Source organism: Aricia agestis, chromosome Z (genome assembly GCF_905147365.1).
Source record: "Aricia agestis chromosome Z, ilAriAges1.1, whole genome shotgun sequence".
NCBI classification, from domain to species: domain Eukaryota; kingdom Metazoa; phylum Arthropoda; class Insecta; order Lepidoptera; family Lycaenidae; genus Aricia; species Aricia agestis.
The window spans coordinates 30,471,235-30,495,592 of NC_056428.1; the positions used below are offsets into that span (position 1 = coordinate 30,471,235).

General features: G+C 37.2%; 1 protein-coding gene across 2 annotated transcripts in view; it reads right to left on the minus strand.

Moving 5' to 3' along the window:
• LOC121739013 (alpha-1,3-mannosyl-glycoprotein 4-beta-N-acetylglucosaminyltransferase A) overlaps positions 1-24,358 on the minus strand; it is an 83,893-nt gene that overhangs the window by 28,873 nt on the left and 30,662 nt on the right. For both annotated transcript variants that reach the window (XM_042131319.1, XM_042131318.1), the window contains exons 2-5: positions 22,214-22,344; positions 9,883-9,995; positions 7,093-7,201; positions 3,878-4,086 (exon numbers count right to left, since the gene is read on the minus strand). In XM_042131319.1, the coding sequence (XP_041987253.1) occupies positions 3,878-4,086; positions 7,093-7,201; positions 9,883-9,995; positions 22,214-22,337 (555 nt within the window). In that variant the 5' untranslated portion in view covers positions 22,338-22,344. The remainder of the gene's footprint in view (positions 1-3,877; positions 4,087-7,092; positions 7,202-9,882; positions 9,996-22,213; positions 22,345-24,358) is intronic.

Consider the following 24,358-nt stretch of genomic DNA (forward strand, 5'->3'; position numbering starts at 1 on the left):
AGCTTGTTATGATATTGAACGAACGGTAACTTCTTGGTGGAACTTCATGTTTCACAGTACCTAATAGATATTACTTTTCATGCACTTATTCCACTTTATATTAATTTATTTTTTATTATAATTTTAATGTTTTACACGACCGCTTCGACAAAATTATCATCAGGTGAGGATTGATGATTTTGTCCAAAGCGGTCGTGTAAGCATTAAAATTGTAATACATTTTTTTTAAATACAGTTTCAAAGAGGTCCACTAATGAACTTTATACACTTTCATTCATTCAATCCTAGCCTTGTTGATCCTGGGTTCATATTTCTATGAACGACTTTAACCAGGCCATTAAAACCTCGTTCGCATACGATGAAAACTTACTACCAGATCGAAAATACCTGGTATCGCATGGTATTCTACGTACAAAAAATTTATCTTGCAGTTAAGGTGTTAATAAGTAATAACATTCCCAAAATATTTTATTTGCAAGAAGATGGAGAATTTTCTCGTAATTTTTGCCGGGAATTAGGGTTCCGTACCCAAATGGTAAAAACGGACCCTATTACTAAGACTTCGTTGTCGTCCGTCTGTCTGTCTGTCTATCTGTCGCCTGCTGTATCTCAAGAACCGCTATATTTCTGAAATTTTGACAGATTGTGTACATCTACTAAAACAAAATAATATTAATATTTAATGCTCCCATACAAAAAAACACATTTCTTTGCCTATTTCTGTTCTTATCTATAACGGTACGGAACCCTTCGTGCAAAAGTCCGAATCGCACTTGGCCGATTTTTTTGGATTAATGGAGGCTCTCATAGGACCGGGAAAATTATTTAATATCAATAAAGGTGGATTCTGTGTATAGTTAGATGATAAAGTTATGTTGTAAAATGTTAGTAAGACAATAAACACAAGTTTTTTTTTTAATGTTTGGAAACGTTTCTGTCAATATGCTGCACAGTGCACACGTACTCATACTTTGCTTATATTCCTAATGTATGTGGCGCCAATACTCATTACCTATTTGGTAGTGTCCGACCGAAGGTCTATTTTTGGCCGAAGCCGAAGCCGAAGCCGATTAAGCGGCAATCGCCACAACCTTCGGCCGAAGCCGAAGCCGAAGGTTTGTAATAATCTTAATCTCGACTCTCAGTAATTAATTTTGTTTAAAATTGTCTATTTATAAGCTACAATGAATATTAAAATTATTTCAAAACTTCAATATTGAAGGTTTACCTCTATATTGACTGTTTCATGTAGAAGTTGATTTAGAAATAGTACTAAAAGCTTGTGATTTTGTAATTTATTTATTAATTATTTGTAGTCTGGTTAAGGGATGACTCAAAGGAGGGTATTGAGTGCGTGAGCGGGAACCTAAGCGATTTCTACTGGAGCTTATTAAGGGTGCTTTAAACATACTAAAAGTCCTGACACTCCTGACGTCTAGGAGGTGAGCCGGAGGGAAGGGAGGGTGACAAAAGTCTGAATTTTTAGTTTTTGGCTAATACCTTAAAAACGATGCGTTGTGGCAATAAAGTTCTATAACGAAATAAAAGCTTATTCAATTCTCTATAGCTATGTGATTTTATGTAGTTTTTCCAAATTCTGATCCGTTTTTTTAACTACACGCTCTGGAAGTTTCAGAATTGCTCTCAGGCATCTACCTGACCTGGTGCAGTGACAATAATAATAATAATAATAAAACTCTTTATTGCACACCAAAATACAGATACAATATGAATTAATATACTTTAACAAATATTATACTTATTGATGTACAAAAGGCGAACTTATTGCTACTAAGCAATCTCTACCAGTCAACCTTTTGTAGATAAGATTTAAAATAGAGATACAAGAAAATCGTGTAGGTGCACAAACTAATCTAACTGTAACTAAACTATAACTAAAATATAATTACTAGAAGTAGGACAATTTATGTACGTTACTCATATGAAGTATACAGTGTGTAACAAAAATAAGTGATAATATTTTAGGGTGTGTACGTGTTCCTTGTAGAGAGTTCACTGTGAAAGTAGCAGCGCTGAAAGACCAACATTTTTTTTCACTTTTGTATGGGGAAACTCGTGACGCTCGGGCCCTTGGTCTTTCATCGCTGCTACTTTCACAGTGAAGTCTCTACAAGGAACACGTACACACCCTCAAGTATTATCACTTATTTTTGTTACACACTGTATACCTATATATATAGTAGTAAAAGTAATCGGCAGTTAACTATGTTGATGAAAAGGCATCGCTTTATCAGAAATTAAATTTTATTACCTGAATATGTCAGGTAATAAAATTAAAGTTTTCGTTTAAAAATATTTATCGAACCGGATTGACGAATATCGAGAGGCAAAGAGTTCCAAAGAGTAGCAGCGCGAACAGCAAAAGATTTGGAATATAAGGAAGTAGAGTGCAGAGGGATCTCAAGAGTGAGATTGCTTGAAGAGCGTAATGTTAATTGGTGAGTGTCATGCAAGAATTTAAAGCGGTTTTTAAGGTAGGAAGGAGAGGACGGAACAAACAAGCTGTACAAGAGGGAGAGAACGTGACAATCTCGACGCAAGCGGATAGGAAGCCAGCGAAGTTTCCTGCGAAATTCTGTGACGTGATCATATTTCCTTAGGCCATAGACAAATCTGATGCAAACATTCTGCAGTCTATCGAGTTTATCTAAAAGTTATATATTATTGTTTTAGTGAAGCCTCAGGCGCTGGCAAGCCGCCTATTGTCCTTGGCGTCAAGAAATTATCTACATTTTTCCACCCCTTCTCTTGAGGGGTCAGCTCATTCCCGAATGTTTTTTATACATTTAACTAAGCAGGCTAACAATAATTAGTGTATGTTTCAACTGATGGAACCTGGTTACCGTAATGCCTTGCGTCGTCTGCAACACCAGAGTGCTACTGGTGCGTTGCCGTGTCAAGGGGTGTAATGAGGGGATGGGAGCGTTCAGTAAATCCCCCCACACATCCCGTGTGGGGGGATTTACTGAACGCTGCATAGAAGCGGTAAAGCTACTATTCAACCAGAATTAGAAAGGAAGATTTAAAAATAAAACACTTTTTATTTTCACTTTTCCTGAGCGTGTAGTATATGTGGTTTTCCTGAGTGTGTGTAGAAAACGGATGAAAATTCGGAAAAAGTGTGTAGAATCAAAATTATAGATAGTTAATTTTTTTTTCATTGTAGAACATTTTTGCTACAACGCATCGTATTTTAGTTATTAGCCAAAAACCAAAAATTTAGACTTTTGTCTCCCTCCCCTCACTCCTGCTCACCTCCTAGACTTAAGGACTTTTGGTATGTTTTATTCCTAAGCACCCTGAATAAGTTCCAGCAGAAATCTCTTAGGTTCCCGCTCAGGCGCTCACGCATTCAACAACTACTTTATTGACTGTACTATTGTAAAAAATAATAATTTCTTTATTATTTCACAAATAACAATAATTAGACCAATCAATCAGTCTTTGTTTAACTCGACTAGACCGAAACTAGACTAAAAAATAAAATAAACAATCACTAACTTCTTAATAAAAAATTAAATGATTTATTAATTAGTTAGTGTTTGTTTATTGTATTTGACAGTGACTCCCAGTGGCCTCCGCATACACGACCGATCCGTCGCTCTTTCAGGACTCACTCAGTCTTTCGTTCAATTTTGACGGTTGCTCGGACCTTCGGCAAAGCTTCGGCTTCGGCCGAGTTTTAGAACGAAGCCGAAGGTGATTTTTTTGGCCGAAGCTTCGGCCGCCGAAGCCGAAGCCGAAGCTTCTGCCGGACACTACTATTTGGTAATAACTATTATTCCTATGTGGCGCCCTCTGCTCCGATTATAAAATTCCCTATTTCTCTGATAGTGGGTACCTTTCAAAAACTTACCGTCAAGCAGATAAGCAAGTAGCTTTCCTTGTCTCGTTTGACAGTTGGTATACCGATCACGTATTCCGTGTAGAGTCTGCTGCTCTTCATGTGGTAGGCTGGTTTGAGGCTGTTGACGTCGTTCATGAGATGTGGTAACAAACGGTAAGCTACCGGCGCCTGGAGGGTAGTCAGACTTTTCGTTTTCAGTCCCGTAGCAGCTCGAGTACCTAAAATTATGTTTTATAGTAGAACCAATTTTTTAACAGTTATATGCATATGAACCAGTAGAAGCAGATCAACTGATGATCCTAATTCTTAGTAATACTTACCTACAAAACAAAAGCCTAAATATAAATGTCAGACCACATCTTATCTTTCAAGCTGGTTTTTGATTAAGGCTCCATTCCACCGCGGCGCACGCTGTGCACGGCCACGCGCACGCGTGGACGTGCACGGATTTATTTCTTTAACTACGTGGGTCAACGTTTCCACTGCAGCTCACGCTATACAAACACGTGACTAAGTACACGCTTCCCGTGCATACAGGTCAGTTAACAAGAGCTGGCACGATCAACACATTTAAACATTGCGCTTGTGTAATGTGTAGTGTCTGTGAATAAGCGAGTGGCGTGACGTCGTACTGCATACGCGTCATAAAAAGTCTGCCCGTCTCTCTCGCGCGCGGTCTATCTTATGATCGTGAAGGGGACAGTTATTGTTTTTCTTATGCTACTGTTTATAAATACAGCGTGATGTTACAAGTCGGTAACGTGTGATCGGCGCGCGGCCAGGGTTCGGAACCGTACGATAGTTATCGTACACATACGATAATTTTGTGCGTACGTACGATGTACGATAGCATATTATTATCGTACGCAGATTATACGATAATTTTTATCATGATGCAAACATATTATATTTTTAAACATACTGTATAGTAAAATTGCATAAGTGTAAGCACTGGGAACGTGCCAGCTTTAGTTGATTGATCTATAACATGCGTAGCCTGGCCAGCGTTGAACTGCGTGTGCACCATATTGCATATTCGTGCGTAGCGTGTTCGTGGGTTGCAGTGAACACAGTCACATATTATATTTTCTTACAAACCGAAGCTTGACGCACGTGCGTAGTCTCTCCGTGCGCCGCGGTGGAATGGAGCCCTTACTTTAAAAAACTGTAAAAATATTTTTGTACCTCGTAGACTTTTTATTTGGTCCGAGCTGGTATAATAGATTTTACATACGCAAACCATCTTTAAAGTTCATTTGTTCTCCTAGAACTAAAATGTATCAGGTATCGAACATTTAAAGGCATCGGGTTTCAAACGATATTAATTTCGAGAAACAAGCTATGTCAGAGTTGGTGTCAAGCAATCATCGCCCCAAGCTATTAGATTACCGATCGATTCATGTCCATTCTCCAGCAGAAACGAAGCTCAATTCCATGAAGCACCCTTGTGTCCAGAATTCCAGAATTTAATTCACATTTGTAGGAATATTTGGATATGGGTAGATTAATTTATTGCTGCTTATTAACATAATTCGCAAGCAGTATTATAATTATTATGTTTCATACCTGTAAAACCTTACTAATAAAAAGAGTTATACAATGGATAGCTATACAAGGTTTGTCATTGTCTCTCATAATATTATTGTAAGGATCCAATGAATGAATACTGGGGCACGGTAGTGCCCCCGCCAAGACGAGCCAAGCGAAGCGCAAGGGCACTACCTACCTTTTCTGGAAACGTTTCGACGTATTTTTGAAGGAAGAAATCTTTTAAGATTTAATAGTTGCTTTATATCGTTATAATTCGCTTAGCAGTGGATGCCTTTTTACTACAAGTAGCAAATAAAGTAGCGCTGCCATTTTTATTGACTTAAACATTTTTATTGACATAAACCGACCAAATAATGTAGGTTTGACACTTGCATATGACTCAATTTCTGTAATGGTACATGAGACACTCACAATGTTAATACACACCCCAATAAAAAAAAACTAGCCATACCGCAAAACTAGCAATACTAAAATTCGCGTTGCAGTGACTTGAGCGCGGCATGTTTAGCGGTAATCCTTTGATGTGGTATTATTATCTGTGTCAACCACCCCGTGCGTGTTCCACAAAGCCCAGGCGGATTTAAACAGTTCACTGACTTTTTATTCCACCTAAGTCGGATAATTCTTTTCGAGTACGACCATTAGGGCGCTTTTCCTGTCATGTAAGTTGTAAAGCGTGGAGATCTGGTCCGCATGCGGGTAAAACATACTCCTGACCACGTGTTGCCCGCATTACATAAATTATGAAATTGTAGGTTCATAAACTTACGACAGTATATAAATAAGTCTATGTTGTAGGTTACATAATATGATGCGGGTAACTTGCATGCGGACCAAACGGACAAGACAGCATAAGCACCCTTACATTTCTTTTAAAAATATCCAATTTTCTCAAAATATCCATCGTTGATTTATCCACACCTTACCGTGTAATGAAACTCAATGCCAATATTTTAGGACGTCACGTTCATTACGTTACTAGAGCGCGGCGCGTTGTGTTGTGTTGTGTTGCGTCGTCGCAACGCAAACATTTTGACGCATAGCCGGCCACATGGGTGATGGGCGCTGCGCCATCACAGCGTTATTACGAAGCAGTCTTAACGTCAACACCCCCTCCCGCTTCGTCTCGGGGGCTGCTGTCCGTCATGCACGTGCGTTGCGATGACGCAGCGCGCCGTGTCATCGTGTGTACACCTTGGTTATTTGTATGTAAAACAACGCAATGGCAACGCTGCGTCGACGCAACGCTGACGCAACGCGCCGAGTGGACTGGCTCTTAGAAACATAGAAATCAAAAGTTACTCTTTCAGAGCTAATACTTTCACAGTGAATTTTATATCTATTAGCTGGTCGCACATTTGTCAGCTTCGTACGTGCCGTACTCGTCGAACGCACCGCATGGTTGATGGTACACAATAATTTATTGAGGCGTGTACGATGCGGACGAATGTGTGAGGTTCCACATCTAACTAAATAAATGTAGCGCGTACGGCGCCTACGTGCTGATAAATGTGCGATCACCTTAAAATGCACTAAAGTTACCATTAGGTAAAAGCATTATAACGTAGTTTTGTTAAACTCTGTACACATCAAAATTCAAATTCAGGGAGTAGGTCAAACCATTGCAACCGGCCAGGTGAAAGTAAATAGCTTGTACTGAACATGTTACTGACCGTTAAGGTTCTTGATAAGCGCAGTAATATGAGGCGGGACTGGAGTCTCCTTGTCCTGGCGACCGAATGTTCCGCGGATCCGAGTGAAGTTGCGACCACTTACTTTGGCCTAGAAAAAAAAGTGAGATTTTACTCAAAAAGCAGCAGCTCAGGCAAGCGGTCAGTTTGCCAAGCATAGCTAAGAACTCGTTAGCAAAACACCTTGAATTGTATGTGCTAGGGCAGGGATGGCGAACCTTTTCGTATCAACGTGACCTTATTTGAAGAAATCTTTCTGAAGAAGTGACAAACATGCCATTCAATTTTTTTGTGATCCGATGTGTATTTCAAAATTTGCCAAATGAGGGTGCTCACTATGCAGAGGGCTAACCTTCATTGATGGTTAAATAATTATTTCGATACTAGTTTTATATAGTTGTGACCAATAGCGTGCTACAAATTTTATGTAACGTGCCAGACTGGTCGCACGCGTACCATTATCTCATCATCTCTGTTCTAGCTAGGGTAAGAACATTTTGTAATATGGGTCCATTCACAATATTAAAAAAAACATCGAATTGCATTGACACGTTGCAAATTGCAATGTGAACTGAACACACAACTACGAGATTGATGAAAGTGACCTCGTCACCCCTCCCTGCACACACAAAGGATTATCCAACAAAAGTGGAAAACCCTGTATGTATTATGTACTGATCTAGCTAGAAAAATAACAATGACACATAATAAAAATAACAATGACACAATAAAAATGACCTGATTTCCTATTATTACAAGTCTAATATCCGGTCAAACGACCATCCATTTAATCTTCATAATTGTTTTCCCTGCGCTCTATTTTTATTTCATAACAGAGCACGGAACAAAATATAGTCAGGGTTTGGAACAATTTTTTTTTATTACCATCAAGCTAATTTTTTGAGAGTAGCTTCATTTTGATTAAAGACGAACAACAATTATTTTATCAGCAAAAAATCTCGAAAGATAGTGCTTTCTATAGCTAACAGATTTTTTTATTAACCCTTAATTCACTTCCTGAATCCCAGGGACTCACATCAAAATTTTAAGGGAATGTATTACTATTTATGCCGCTACAAAAAGAGAACAAAAACTGCTCATCTGTTCACAAAATGTCTGAAGCCGATATGTTTTACCTACTTGCTCAAAAAATATATGGCGGTGTAGCTTTTAGATAGTGGTAGAAACCCACTGCACGTTTTTTTTTTCTTTGTATTGAAACATACATAAGTGTACTTTATTTAATTTTATTTTGTGTACCTTTATTGGTTTAAAAACGCCCAGTTCTTTTTAATTCTTAGAATATTTTTTATTTTACAGAAACCTTAAAATTATCATGGTTTAAAAATATTGATAACTGCTTGTTCTTTAATTTACAAGAGGATCTCAGAAGTTCGGTTAGTTTTGTTATTTATTCTTATATTTTACTAAGTACTTAAGAAGATTGTTTAACAAAATGTTGATGAAATTTGTTTTATTTCATAAAAACATACATCTAAAATATGTGAGTGCCAGGGACTCATAGAACTTAATTACGTTAGTACATTTCACCTAGTGCATTGAGGGTTAAATCTGAAATAGTCAATACTTTAAACGGGGTGCCAAAAGAAGGAGATAATTAAAAGGTGGAATTCCGACCATTGGGCGATCTCTAGTTACAATAATTTGGATACTTATAAGTTATTATCTAATTTAATAACTTATATCGGATCATAATCATGAGTATTACATGGAATTAGTGCTATAACCAAATAGCTATTTTGTGCTATTACTAACAGGCAACAGCACTAATAGCAACCAAATTATGTCGAAGCTTATTCAGCCGTGAAAGCCTTAGCAGCGTTTCAGTTGACCGACAGCAAAGTCCCTAGGGCATTCCTTCCCAACCTGTTTATCCCCCATCGGATAATAATTTTTTTAATGATTTAAATTGTTAATAGTTTGATTAGCAGATCAATTTTAAATATAATAAATTAAAAACACTTTATAATAAAGCGCGTTTTAAGAACTAGTTTATATTGTTTGTGATGCAATTAGGTATATTTCTTTACATTTTTTTTTAATAATCTACCAAAATACCGATCCACAATACACAATTTAAATCTGATGCTTGCAAAAAATAGTGTTCAGACAATAAACACACGCCGTGACCAGCTGTGGCCTTTGACCAATTTTAAGTAAACAGTTGTAAAGTGAATTGTTCTGTTTAGGTATCATTACCACTTTTACTTCTGAATGGTTTAACCTGTATAGACCTGGATCCCAGAAGGATAAGATATAACTTACTCTCTGATGGATGAAACCATAGGTTATTAGTAGTGCCTCGTGTACTTAGAATACCTGCGAATTTGTGTAGCTCTAAGTGTGACACCTGGTCAGGTACCAGGAACCAAAGTGGACTAAAAATGAGTCTTACTTTACTTATTTTTAAATGGCTAATATTTATATATAATTTGTAGATTATTGTTTTGAACTAGTATCATGTAGTGTAAGACACTTTTCAATAACTAAAACTACTGCCAGACGTTTTAAAAATAACTTTGTTGCTATTTTTTTTTCAAAGGCATTATTTTACAACAAATTATTGCATTATCGTTGTCTCTTCGTATGTTTTTCGAATTAATTAGACTACTGGAGATAGGTAAAAATCGTACTCAAAGATTCCGTTACATATACAGCCCAATCTAATAAAAGCGTGTTAAAATCGCCAGTCATCTCAGCTGCGACCCCCAAACGTGACCCCAGATTGGGAAGCTTCTAAATATAACTCACCTGCAAAGCCAGTATGTCCTCCTGGCGGTTCCGGTACATTGACTCCAAATACATCAGGTGCGATTGCATTTCCGCAATATGCTCCTCCATCTCATCCTCCCTGGGGAGGCGCGCTGCAAGAAAATTTCAAATATTAAAGGTAGATTCTATTCGAAATTTAAAATTTAAAAAGTTAATCAACTGGAATATTTCTTTCACGATGAGATTTTTCATGAACCTACACATAAATTATTTTGTCTATGCATATTGTGTTTCAGTATAGAATATAGATAATTTTGTTGATCCACTCTTATGAAAATAAAATATGAGAGCCTTCCGAGAAACAGAAATACCTAGATCTAATATCTAATGGGTATAGTCTATTCCAGGGGTGGCAATGTTAATTTTTAAACCTTAAAATAATCTTTATAATTAGTAATATAATTTAAAAATCCTTACAATAAAACTTGAAACCTTAGGATAGTTAACACCAACTGCAACCGCGCTATTAAGTCCTGTAGCTGACTTATAGATTTGGGTATTCTTCACTTAGTATACTCTGTTATACAGGGTGTAACAAAAATAAGTGATAATACTTTAGGGTGTGTACGTGTTCCTTGTAGAGAGTATACTGTAAAAGTAGCAGCGCTGAAAGACCAACATTTTTTTTCACTTTTGTATGGGGAAACTCGTGACGCTCGGGCATTTGCCCATACAAATGTGAAAAAAAATTTTCGTCTTTCAGAGCCGCACTTTCACACTGAACTCTCTACAAGGAACACGTACACACCCTAAAGTATTATCACTTATTTTTGTTACACACTGTATATTACAGTATACTGTGTTTTGTGTTTGTTTTTTGTAATGAAAGATGGAGGTCTGGTGTCCTGAAATACAGGCTATGCCTAGCTTAGGCACCAGTCTCCCACAAAATCACTGTACTAAGTATATCTAAAATTAATTGTAATAGTATTGTGTATTGTGGTGAGAACAATAAATATTTTTTTATTCATTTTCATTCAAACTCGTCTATACTATACTATAATATTATAAAGAGGTAAACTTTGTTTGTTTGTTTAATTGTAATGAATAGGCTCAAAAACTCCTGGACCGATTTTAAAAATTCTTTCACCATTCGAAAGCTACATTATTTACGAGTAATATAGGCTAGTTTTTATTTTGGAAACTATAGGGTTCCGTAAGATATTTCAGTTTTTCGGAAACAACCAGAAAATTTAGTTATTTTGCGTACGCTGCCTAAACTATAAAAGATAGAACCATACAATGTTCTAAGTAAATATAGATCTTATAAATATCTAGAAAAATGTCCGCAATACACTATACCTATCTATGTCAAGTGAGGCACAACAACCATTGTTTTGTTTAAAAATCCTTGTTTTTTTTTGGACTACATTTAAACGCATTTATTTTATTCGTGCTAATAAACCTAATCAAAATAAATTATTTCATCACTAAGTACAGTTTATGTAGATAATATTTGGTCTTTGAATGATTAAAATTGGACGTTTGGCTTAGAAGTTATGGCGAAATTAAAATATTACGATAGTGGGCGTCACCAAGGCGGGTGCGCGTGCCGCGTGCGGGAGGAAGTTAATCTGTACATCTGCGACGTCGATGTTAGTGTTCGTCGCGGCGGAGTCTGTGAATTGACCTGGCAATCATTTTGCTAACCGAGTCTTTCCTGGGTATGCTTTTTTCAGCGGGCGGAGCCACGGGCACCGGTATAATCTATCTATAACATAAAAATGAGTCGCTGAATGTGTTGCTAAGCGCAAAACTCGAGAACGGTGGGACCGATTTCGCTTTCCCGCGTGCGGGAGGAAGTTAATCTGTGATGACTGCGTCGTCGATGTTAGTGTACGTCGGAGTCTGTGAATTGACCTGGCAATCATTTTGCTAACCGAGTCTTTCCTGGGTATGCTTTTTTCAGCGGGCGGAGCCACGGGCACCGGTATAATCTATCTATAATATAAAAATGAGTCGCTGAATGTGTTGCTAAGCGCAAAACTCGAGAACGGTTGGACCGATTTCGCTAATTCTTTTTTTTAAATATTCCTTGAAGTACGAGGATGATTCTTACGGAGAGAAAAATTCAAAAAAAAATCCTGAAAAGGTCTAAAAACAACACTTTTCTATACTTACTCCCATACAAAAGATTTGTGATAATACTTAAAAGTCAAATATATAAAAATGGATTTTCAATTATGTTAGTAACGCTAAAACTCGAAAACGGCTGAACGGGTTGGGCTAATTTTAATCTTTAAATATTCGTAGAAGTCCAGGGAAGGTTTTAAAGTGACACGAACTTTATCGGGACTGCTAGCAATGAATATAAATCAAAACTCTTATCGCGCGGGAACCGTACATTTTTTCGGGATAAAAATATCTTATATTTTTGACGGGACTCAAATTATCTTCATACCAAATTTTAACAAAATCAGTTCAATGGTTTGGGCGTGAAGTGATAACAAACAGAGAGACACACATTCGTATTTATAATATGAGTATGAATATTGAATACCCACATGCAGTTTCATAATTTGTTCAATTCAGTCCGCGTTACATAATATTTTTATGAAAAATAATGTTTAGTTCGTTAGGTTGAAATAGGTCTAGAGAGGAGAAGACACGCTGCATTAATATTCCATAATTTTAGTAAAATCGAGGAACTATCTTAGAAGTAAAGATGAGAACAAGTCGAAACGCGTAAGATTCTAACGATCTTTACAAACTACAATGAGATTGTAACCACACGAAACTGGCACATCACATCGGGTCAGTTCACATTGTGCATTGCATCGTGGCTGAGCAATGCACTCTCAGGCTCAATTCAGACCGCACGACGCGTAATATGGATTTGTCAGACTTGCATGATGTCTCACGCAATTGAAGTCTGTCAAATCCATACTTTAGAAATGCATCTACGCGTCGCGTTGCGGTCTGAATTCACCCTTGAATGAACGATTGAAATTTGAACTTTATTAAAGTACATAAAGCTGGGAACGCGTCCGTAAGTCGCGGATAATGGACGTGGCTTGTTTATATCTGATTAATATTATAAAATACACTAAACTGTGAACATTGTCATAAATACACTAATAAAACACACTTTTCTTGCACTTTTTGCACTATATTTATAATAATATAGTGGAAAAAGTGCAAGAAAAGTGTGTTTTATTAGTGTACAACATGAATTTCCACCAAGAACCGACAGTACAATCAATTACATATTGTCATAAATCGCGGACGTGACCTTGAGCGTAAGGAAGTCCGAACGGAATCTGGCTGGCTGGATGTTTTTGCGTCCGCGGACGGTATGAATATTGAACGGGGCGTTGGGACGCGTGCGTGGATATATATTCATGAGCATAAGCATAGATATTATAATATTATGTCACCCCCAATAAAACACACTTTTCTTGCACTTTTTCCACTATATTTATAATAATATAGTGCAAAAAGTGCAAGAAAAGTGTGTTTTATTAGTGTACAACATGAATTTCCACCAAGAACCGACAGTACAATCAATTACATATTGTCATAAATCGCGGACGTGACCTTGAGCGTAAGGACGTCCGAACGGAATCTGGCTGGCTGGATGTTTTTGCGTCCGCGGACGGTATGAATATTGAACGGGGCGTTGGGACGCGTGCGTGGATATATATTCATGAGCATAAGCATAGATATTATAATATTATGTCACCCCCATGGTCCGAAGACCTGTTGTCCTACAAAGTACAAACGTGCATAATGCAGATTGGTGAGACGCATAGCCGCGGCGCGGCGTCTGATAATGTGTTCCCAGCTTTAGATACACGAACACTTCAAAGTTTACTTGACGTTTGAGGTGTTGTGCTACCTGTTCCCATTTTGAGTTTCGACCAAAAAGACTGTGTGAAATAAAATATATAAAACTTTACATGCAATCCATATAAATTTATAATTTGTATGTCTTTCTTTCATATTTTTATTGTTTTAAAATTTTTTCAAGAGAATACTTGTTAATTATGTTGATGTGAAAATGCTGAAAGAATCTAATTTGTAGACAGAGAAGAGGAAAATGCAAGAAAAACTTGAACAACAAGCTTTTAAAGGCCAATTCACTTTTAAATTCATAATCTCTTACAAACAACGAGCCCTGGGGGAAGAAAAAGACTTTAAAGGAGAAACATTAGATTTGCTTGTTGACGTAAGCTGAAATCAAGGATTTTAGTTTTTGTCTCTATAATTATACGTATTTAACTGCAAGTTGCAATCGTAGAAAACCAAAAAATATTTGTTACTTATTTTAGAGTTGAGAAGAACAATTATAGTTCAGGTTTTATGTGGGAGAGCCATGCTTCGGCACGAATGGGCCGGCTCGACCGGATAAATACCACGTTCTCACAGAAAACCGGCGTGAAACAGAGCTTGCGCTGTGTTTCGCCGAGTGAGTGAGTTTACCGGAGGCCCAATCCCCTAACCCCTACCCTATTCCCTTCCCTACCCTCAACTATTCCCTTCCCTTCCCTTCCCTACCCACCCCTATTACCCTATTCCCTCTTAAAAGGCCGGCAACGCACTTGCAGCTCTTCTGATGCTGCAAGTGTCCATGGGCGACGGAAGTTGCTTTCCATCAGGTGACCCGTTTGCCCCCTTATTTCATAAAAAAAAAAAAAAAGGTTTCAGCTGTGATTTCGAAGAAACTGAAGATTTGGCTGTAAATTATTATTTTCGTCGAAAATGACCGAAACCGAAATCGAAGCTTTGGTCAGGCACTTAACAATTAGCCTCAATTTTTGGTTCTAACTATGTTATAAACATTAAGAGACATTTAGTTATTATAAATTAACTTAAATTTAATAAAGAGTTTGACATTATCGTCATAACATTAAATTCTCTGTCAAACTCTTCATTAAAGTAAAGTCCAATCGTTAAATTTCTCTAAGAACATCTGATATAGTTACAGGATATGTTTAAATTTTAAAATAAGGACCTTCCACCAAGTGTCCAAGTCCGCCTACTGCGGAAATACGAAACAATTACCATTAAAAAGGTTAGAAGGCCCTTGAGTTATTGCAGTTTTAGAGAACAAAAAGCGACACACTGCTCAGACCTACTTGACACACATCTGCTAAGTATTAGCTTTTTGAATTAGAAGCCCGCTCTAATCTTTATAAGATACCATTTTAGTTGCACGTATTTTCTTAGAAAATGTCTCGCTCTGATGCTCAACATGGCCATTGGCCACCAAAAAAAGGGTTTTTTTTTACATTCCTTTCTTTTATTTCTTCAATAAAGTGACAAGCTGGCAAAGCAAATAGGTATGTCCCTTTTCTCTCCAAATTCTATCAGATGTTTTTAATATTTTGTTTTCCTCTATGATCATGGTTGCAAGTAGGTTGCTGAGGATTTTGAGTTCCGCAATATTTGGGGTCCTCAATTACCATTACCGCATGTTCATAAATAAAAAAAACCTCTTCCTCTATCGCTTCCTCAAAATTTAAGAGGAATTTATGAGAAATTTATGAGGAATTTCACTGCGCATGCGCGTCGCGTATCCAAACTTGGCAACGCACACGCCAGAGCGCGAGAATTATATTATTCACTCATCTTTTTTTGTGTGCGTGTGTCGTGTATGTTACGTGAATTCCTCCTTAACTGCTGGACCGATTTTGATGATTCTTTATTGTGTATATTTTGATAATGCTTTAGATTCATTGTTTGTTCCACTGGAAAATGCCCTTTCAATTATTTTTTGTGTAACGTATGCACCTAGTTAGGTATGTACAGACAGGACAAAGGCATTTGGGTTGGGTCCGCTAATATTTATAATTTCCTATCATCCTATTCCTCATCCGCTTCCTCATCCGCATCCTCTAAATTGTCGTACCTCCTCCTCTTTCTCATAATCACTTCCTCGACAACCCCAGTTGCAAGCGTTTAAACTTGGAAGTATCCTCCGACAGAAAAATCTTTCCCCGAGACCGAAAGAAAAATTTCTCTAAAAATCCATTTAGTACGAAATGGCCAATATTAAAAAAAAACTATGATTCCCTAAAAATGAATCGGAACATTCCCTAGTATCTGATAAATTTTAACTGGAAGATGCACTGTACAACGCTCGTAACTCGTAAGTAGCTAAAGTACTTGTCTTGTCAAGTTATTCTCAGAAAATGTCTATTCAATTTCATAGTCACGTGCATATGTGTGAGTGCAGCTACATGAGTTTGTGTTATGACAAGACTTCTATCGAACTTCTCTATGAACATAATACTCAAACATAGTTTAATTAAGAAAAGCTGAAGTCTTTAAGTTCTATAATGAGCTATCGGGTTTATTATTCATTATAATTATAATGATAAAGTTATAATTAATACAGAATCCTTGCGAAAGTACGCTAGCATGCCTGTTATCTCAAGTTTAAAATGCTTCTCGGATTTGGATGGCTATAAACCCGGAAAATTAGAATAGTTCTGATCTTTTAGCATCTGTTGATATGCTTTTTCGAATAACTTTGCGGGTTTTCCATATGGCTATATTTTTGGTTTATTATAGCAAATTATTTTCTTAATCTAACTTTGCTAATATATATAAGTTAGGGCAGCATATTTTACTTACTTGTAATCAAAAACACATGTCACATTTTATTACACAATAAAGTGTATTTATCTATAATATTATAATTTTAAATACTTACCATAAAGTGAGTAGTATTTAAATAGCTATATTACACCGAACCACCGGAAATATTCAACGAGCCAAACGAAACTCTAAAATATTAAAAAATACTCGAAATTGTAAAGGGGAAAATCGCGAGCCTTCCCTAAAATTTAGGATGATTTTCGAAAAACCGTTCACCAATGCAAATGATATCTCTAGGGGCGTACTTTTAATTACACGACGAATTTCAGCAGAATCTTCTATACTTACAGTTTACTACTTACAGCGTCTAATTACTAAAATAAAATATTCTCGATTATAATAAATGAAGACATAAGTGGATGAAGTGAATAACTAAAATATCGTAAATGCCATGGTGCCATAGGTACTTATTTAATTGAACGCCTCCGTGGTCTAGTGGTATAGAGCGCGGCTCTTGACTTGGAGGTCGTGGGTTCGATTCCCGCGTTGGAAACATGTTATTTCCAAGTTTGGTTAGGACAATGCAGGCTGATCACCTGATTGTCTGACAAGTAAGATGATCCATGCGTCGGATGGGCATGTAAAAAGTCGGTCCTGCGCCTGATCTCTCGCCAGTCGTGTCGGTCGTCCGTCCCATTGGGTTATGAGAGTAAAGGAATAGAGAGTGCTCTTGTGTACTGCGCACACACTAGGACACTATAAATTTCTCCTGCGTAGCTGGCCTGGTTTCAATGAAACCGGCCACCGTCACCGAAACCGGTGTGGGAGCTATTATTATTATTATTACTTATTTAATATTTAGTCACTTTGATAAAATAATATGAGCGAAATACTTTATATGGCATAACAATATTTGCCGGGACAGCTAGTTATATATATAAAAAATCTATATAATATATCGCTTACGGGTAGTTCCCGTTTCATACCACTTATTTTTCATACAGTGGTATGAAACAGCGAAGTACTGTGTTTGAATTGCCTGTTTCATACCGCGGTGCTTGGAATGGTATGAAACGGATAATTCTTTTTTGGTATCGGTGGATTCGTACCACGTATTTTATTAAATATTTTAGTCTAATCACTTATTTACACTGGCGTATAGAAAAGTGGTAACAAGAAGAAATAAAAAAAATATTTTTGTGTACTATTCACCTAACTTGTATATTTTATAATAATAGGGGTGTAGACAGTAAACGAAATATACTTAATACAAATTATTGTTTTTTGAGAGTTTGTATTATATAATTACCGAAAATGGCATATTTTCACTCATTAACTTTATAATATTTTTAATTTTATTTAATAAAAAATAAATATTTAATCCGTAATATCACGTGATCGCAAACAGTCATCACAGACTGTAACGTCACGATCTCCAAAACATTGTGTGTGACAGTGACATTTCGATGTCAAACCCATACAAAGATTTTTGTTGTTTGGAGGACCGTGACGTCATAGCGACGCCATGATTTTTTTTATTTAAATAAGAGTGTATTTTTTATATATTTAAGGTGTAACAAATATACATCTGTAAAATAAATATATTTCCTAAATACACCCCTATTGTTTTTAAGGTACCGAAATGAAAAACAGAGCTAGTTTAGTTTGGTCGTAAGACTGAAGTCGGCTAAAAATTATATTTTTTTGATTAATAAAGAAATAATACAGATAATATAATACAGCTTCTACTATGTTATAATACAGCTTCCGTCTGCTTGTCCTCTGCCCGAAAATTAGGGGTCCGCGGAAGATCAGGGACGACTGTTTGGTCGTCTTAATCTGGGTGGTCTCCGTTTTTGCACACTTGGGTGTCTTCCCCAGTGCGTTTTTCGCGTAACTTTCTGCCGCGCACTGTAAAACTCTGGAACGAACTGTCACCAGCAGTATTTCCGGACCTATACGACCTGCAAACCCAAGAAAAGAGCGTATTCCCTCTTAAAAGGCCGGCAGCTCTTGCAGCTCTTCTGATGTAAAGAGTGTCCATGGTAGTTGCTTACCATCAGGTGACCCGTTTGCTAATTTTATTCTTGTTGATATCGGTTCTGTATATGAAGTCATATGTGTAACATTGTGGCAGAATAAACGTTTAGTTATTTATTTATAGATATTTTGAGCTTGACTGTATTAAAATCTGCGCTGCGGTACGAATCGACTAATTTAAAAAAGGTCTTCGCTGTTTCGGACGCCGATATGAAACAGGCAATTCAAAAACAGTACTTCGCTATTTCATACCGCGGTAAAAATAAATGGTATGAAACGGGAAGGACCCTCGCTTACATTATATAATAATTAAAAAAAGCACACAATTGAACAGCAGTTTTCCGTAAACCCTTTCCGATTTTCCGGTCCTTTGTCACTGTCAATAAAACCGGGTTTAAAAATTTAACGATAATTCTGCGTTTAAATCATCCGAGGACTTTTAAAACTTGGTAGTCCCATTCAATATGCTTTAGATTCATATGATGGTTTTTACGGTTCCGTACCCATTAGGATAAAAACGGGGGACCCTATTACTGAGACTTCGATGTCTGTGTCTTGAGTTATAGCCTGGAGACAGACAGACATACTGTACTGGCTATAACTCAAGAACCGCTATAGCTATACTTCTGAAATTTTCACAGAATATGTATTTCTGGTAGCGCTATAACAACAAATACTTAAAACAAAATAAATTCACTTAATATTTAAGGGGGGCTCCCATAAAACCTAATTTTTTGTTTTTTTTTTGGCTCGTAATCCATAATAACAACATGTAGACACTTTAAATTTTTACAAAATCCTCAATTCTGTGTGTACTTTAATATTTAATAATACCTACCTACCTACCTACAATTCAAATAAAATAAATAAATAATCCCATAAAACAAAAAAACACAATTTTTCCCTATTTTTGCTCTATAAGGGCACGGAACCCTTCGTGCACGATTCCGACTCGCACTTGGCCAATTTTTTTATTTTAGATGTTAAACGAGAAGAGAGAAAATACGATTTTTAAAAGTCTATACCGCAATTGAATACGTAACGTGGCCTCATAGAATATTTATGTTTGACATTTGCTGGACGAAATGGAAACCTACCTAATATACCTGCCGGTTTTACAGGTCGTACATAATTAAGATCGTTGGCGAAAACGTACCAACGAAGAACATGATTCATATAGGCAGTTGACGGATCTACCTACGTCATTTTTATTCTGTCAATGCGATCTGTCGCCTGGGTTTTATATAACAAACTAGATGACGCCCGCAACTCCGCTGCGCCAAAATTAGTTTATCGCATGGAAACTTTACATTTTTCCAGGATAAAAAGTATCCTATGCGCTTTCCCGGGACTCAAAGTATCTCTGTACCAAATTTCAGCCCAATCGGTTCAGCCGTTTAGGCGTGAAGAGGTAACAGACAGACTTTCGTATTTATAATATTAGTATGGATTACGTAGGTCCACCATGAATCAACTTCTCTGTCTCATCGCGATGTTTTCATGTCCGGTGTTTGTAGGCAAACTCCGCTGAAACAGCTGAACTGCTTTTGATGAAATTTTGTGTGCTAATCGCGAGTCGGGTCATCTTAAGAATCAGAGGCTGTACCACGAAACAGTTTTGAGACTCAAATAATCGGACGAGAATGCCGCGTCCTGCTCTAACAAACGTGAAATGACGTTGTTTGAGCAGGACACGGCATTCTCTTCCGATTGAGTCTCAAAACAGTTTCGTAGTAGGCCTTATAACAGGCAACATTTTATGTTTCGATTTTCAAGAAAGGAAGAGATTCTATGTTCGGTAGTGACTATTTCCACACCATTTATTTTATCATAACGCTATACATTTTAGGACTGATCCACCCCAAACAATTTTTTTATCGTTTAGACGAAATGTTTTGTTTTTATTTTTAAAGAATGTTATATTATTAAAAAATCAACTCTTTGTAATCAGTATTTTGGCTAACTATACATAACTATACATAATGCAATACCCATGATAAATCAAGTATGCTCCTAACAATGCAATTAGTGAACTAGTAGGTAGCAGATTGACGGATATAGTTATACTAACGAGCTTTGTGCACTTATCAACTGTCTCATACAGTAATTGGTTTCGTTCGCATAGCGATTCCGTATGTTTCCATGTTAGTCTAGAACAGCCCCAAAGTGGGCGATAACACCCCTTTGTGGGCGATGAAGGTCTGAAGGGGGGCGGTGTGGAACCCAGAAAAAAATGGGGGGCTGGGGGGGTGATTTATTTCATCAAGATGCATTTTAAATTGAAACAATGGGGGCGCTAAAATATAATTTGTTCTTAAAGTGGGCGGTAGACAAAGTAAGTTTGGGAACACCTGCGGGGCTAAAATGGTCGCTTTGAAGAATCATGATATGAATCATAATATGATTCATTTTTCTAAAACCGCAAAATGCAACTCTGCTTGCAATTCATTTCTGTATTTTTGTACTGATTTGACATTTGTCAGTTTGACAGTTTTGACAATTCATTTTTTTAGCCCCGCTAGTCTAGAATATGTTACCTACTAATATTATAAACTAGATGACGCCCGCAACTCCGTTGCGCCAAAATTAGTTTATCGCGCGGGAATAATTATAAGTATCCTATGTCCTTTCCCAGGGCTCAAAGTGTATTTAAATCGTTGAAGCGAATTTGATAAATTTTGTTAATTTTAGAGCTTTGAGTCCCGAGAAGGACATAATTTAATAATATTATGATAGTTCTAATTCCATAAAAATGTGTGCAATGTGCAAATTAATAACCCATGTCTCATGTAGTCTACTATATAATATTTGTTCCAAATAACATAAAAATTGCTCCAGTAGTCCGTAAGATATTAAGCCCGTTCTATTAATTTTCACCGTTTTTTTCACATTTTCCTATGTATCTTTGCTCCTATTGATCTAAGCGTGATAAGATACGGCCTTATAGCCTTCCTCGATAAATGGGCTTTCAAACACTGAAAGAATTTTTCAAATCAGACCAGTAGTTCTAGAGTTTAGCACGTTCAAACAAAAATACTAACAAACTCTTCAGCTTTATAATATTATTAGTATAGATCATTGTATAAGAACTGAGAGTTATTTTATACTTTATTAAATACGGGCTCTACCTCTGAGCACATCTGAGCAATCGTTTATGGGATTAAGTTAACGCCTTAGCATGGTGTCAAATGCAGAATGTTAGATCAAAGGCTTAGGGGCTTCAAAGATAAATAGTGCTCCGTAAATTGAATGAAACTTAGTAGAAATACAGAGGTGCTACTTTTATATTAATAGTACTTCTATCTGGTTGTGTAGAAACTAATAACACTAATTTCGTTTATACTCAAAAGTTTTTAAAATTAAATTTTTCAAACGTTGTGTTTAAAATTTGCCCTGAATATAATTATTTCTTATTAATGTAAAATGTGGGAAGACCTGTCAAAATAATAATTCTGTCTATACTGCGATTTACGATTTGTTCTATAACTCTAATTCTTGGCTAGTGAGTAGACTAACGTTTTCGTTGAACCTCTAACATGGTTCAAGGAGCGACCCCTATGGCTTAAAGTTTAAACAAATGGGAAGGAATGGAGGCTCACCGATGAGTCGTGCTTTAATGGAAAGTCTTTTTTTTGGTGGCTTTTAACGTCGTAGGCTTCTCACGACACGGCACTTGTCCATGACAGCCAAGTGCCGCGCGTCTGTAAGTAGCCTTATAGCTACTCACGCATATCAGATCCAAATATGGTGAAGGAGATGACGATGGCGACAAAGAAGATGACCAGTCCGGCGGTGATCCGCCGGCGCGGGGGCAGCGCACACCCACAGCAACCGCGCCCGGTGGGAGCCATTGTTATTCTGCAACAAGTACCAAGAGTAAGGGCCAATTCACACCGGAATGGCAGCGGCGAGGCGAGCACTTTCAGCGTCATATGATTTTACAAGTAAACTTTTTCTTCATTTAATGTAATACATGGTATCGCTTGAAAAATCGCGGCCACGAGCGGCCACGGCCCACGGGCGGCCGTAGACGTCTCAAGCGATACTAGGTATTACAATAATGAAGACAAAGTTTAAAATCATATGACGCTGAAAGTGCTCGCCTCGCCGTTGCCATTCCGGTGTGAATCGGCCCTAAGAGCCGGGAGTCGGAACACATTTAAAACACGATACGACGTGGTGTCGTAACTCGTACCACGATGTGGCGTCGTTTCACGATGAATGAACTGTATAAAAATCTATAGAGCTCGACAAAGCTTTAATGAACTGTCTGAACTGAACGGTGATTGGTCGTTTTTGTATGATGTCAGCTTTAGTTCCTTTTTTCGCCACGTTCATTTAAAGCCTTGTCGAGCTCTATAGATTTTACAGTTCATATTTTGACATCTTGTTATATTTAAACTTATAATTATAGTTAAAGTAAGTTGGTGCATTCCACTCTTAGTGCAACAAATATTTAGGGCACTTTTCCTGTCATTAGGGTTGCCAACTCTCCCGGAATTCCGGGATTATCCCGGAAAAAAGAAGTGGTATTTTATTTAGATTTTCATTACTTTTTTATCTCCCGGATTTCTGATCAATTGAGTTGGCAACCCTACCTGTCATGCTTGTCATCGCCTGTGCGCCGATCTGGTTGGCATGAAAGTTGCCGCATCCTATAATTTCATAGATGTGTTTCCTGTCATGTGGGCAACACGTGCGCGGCCAGGAACATGTCATCGGCAGACGACATGCGAACCAGATCCACGCGCAGGCAGTAACACGCATGACAGGAAAAACGCCCTTTAAGGCCTTTAATGCCGCAAAGTTTTAATATTGTTACTATTATACTTTAGATTTTATATGTGTCCAAAAACCCACAATTCTGGCACTGACTCACCGATCATCAAAATTGTTAGGGTACTTTCCGAAGTCTGAGAGAGCTGAAATTTGGTATGTAACCTACTATTAGTACAGAAACAACAAAAAAATTATTAAACTCAACCTAACCTATCCCATCCCCTTGATATAGAGGGTGGATGTTAGTATGAGATATCCCCGTTTCTTAAGCTAGATACAAAATAAAAAATAGTATAAAATGTCGTTTTTATTTGTCACGAGAATGTGACTAATAAAAAGTTAGCTATGAGAGACCACTGACTCACAGAAAACCGGCGGCGTGAAAGAGCGCTTGCGCTGTGTTTCGTCTAGTGAGTGAGTTTAACGGAGACCTAACAGTGAACCCTACATCTTATTCCCTGTCTCTATGTTTACTTAGAGCGACCGCAGACATACAATTTCAAGTTGGCCAACTACCAAAGTATAATAGCGACTTATGAGAGCTCGCACATTGCATCCAACTAAATTGTACAACTGAATAATAATTGGACACCAATCGTATTAAAACCATGACTCCTTTCCGATTACCTACAAATTACAATAATTAAAAAGTTGTCCAATTAAATTGTGATACAACGCAATTTAGTTGTACGCAGTATGATAGTCGGCCAACTTGAAAGCGTATATCTGCGGTGACCCTTGAAGTAGATTAAAAATAGATTCATTATTAGGAATTTTAGTATGTAAACAACATCGGTTAGTTTAAAGCGGGAAACATTACCCCGAAAGTCAAATGGCTATATTATATCTTAGCTATACGAGGAGCATTTAAAATCTCTACACATAAGTTAAAATGGGTGGCTTGGCCATTTTGTTATTCGTTATGCTATGGGCTTTGAATTAAACATATTACTTTTCTGTTGTACTTAATAACTTTTATATTTACTGTAACAAAATGGCCAAGCCACCCATTTTAACTTATGTGTAGAGATTTTAAATGCTCCTCGTGCAGCTGACACATTATAATAAGAAGTATTTTGCCGCGACTTTAGTG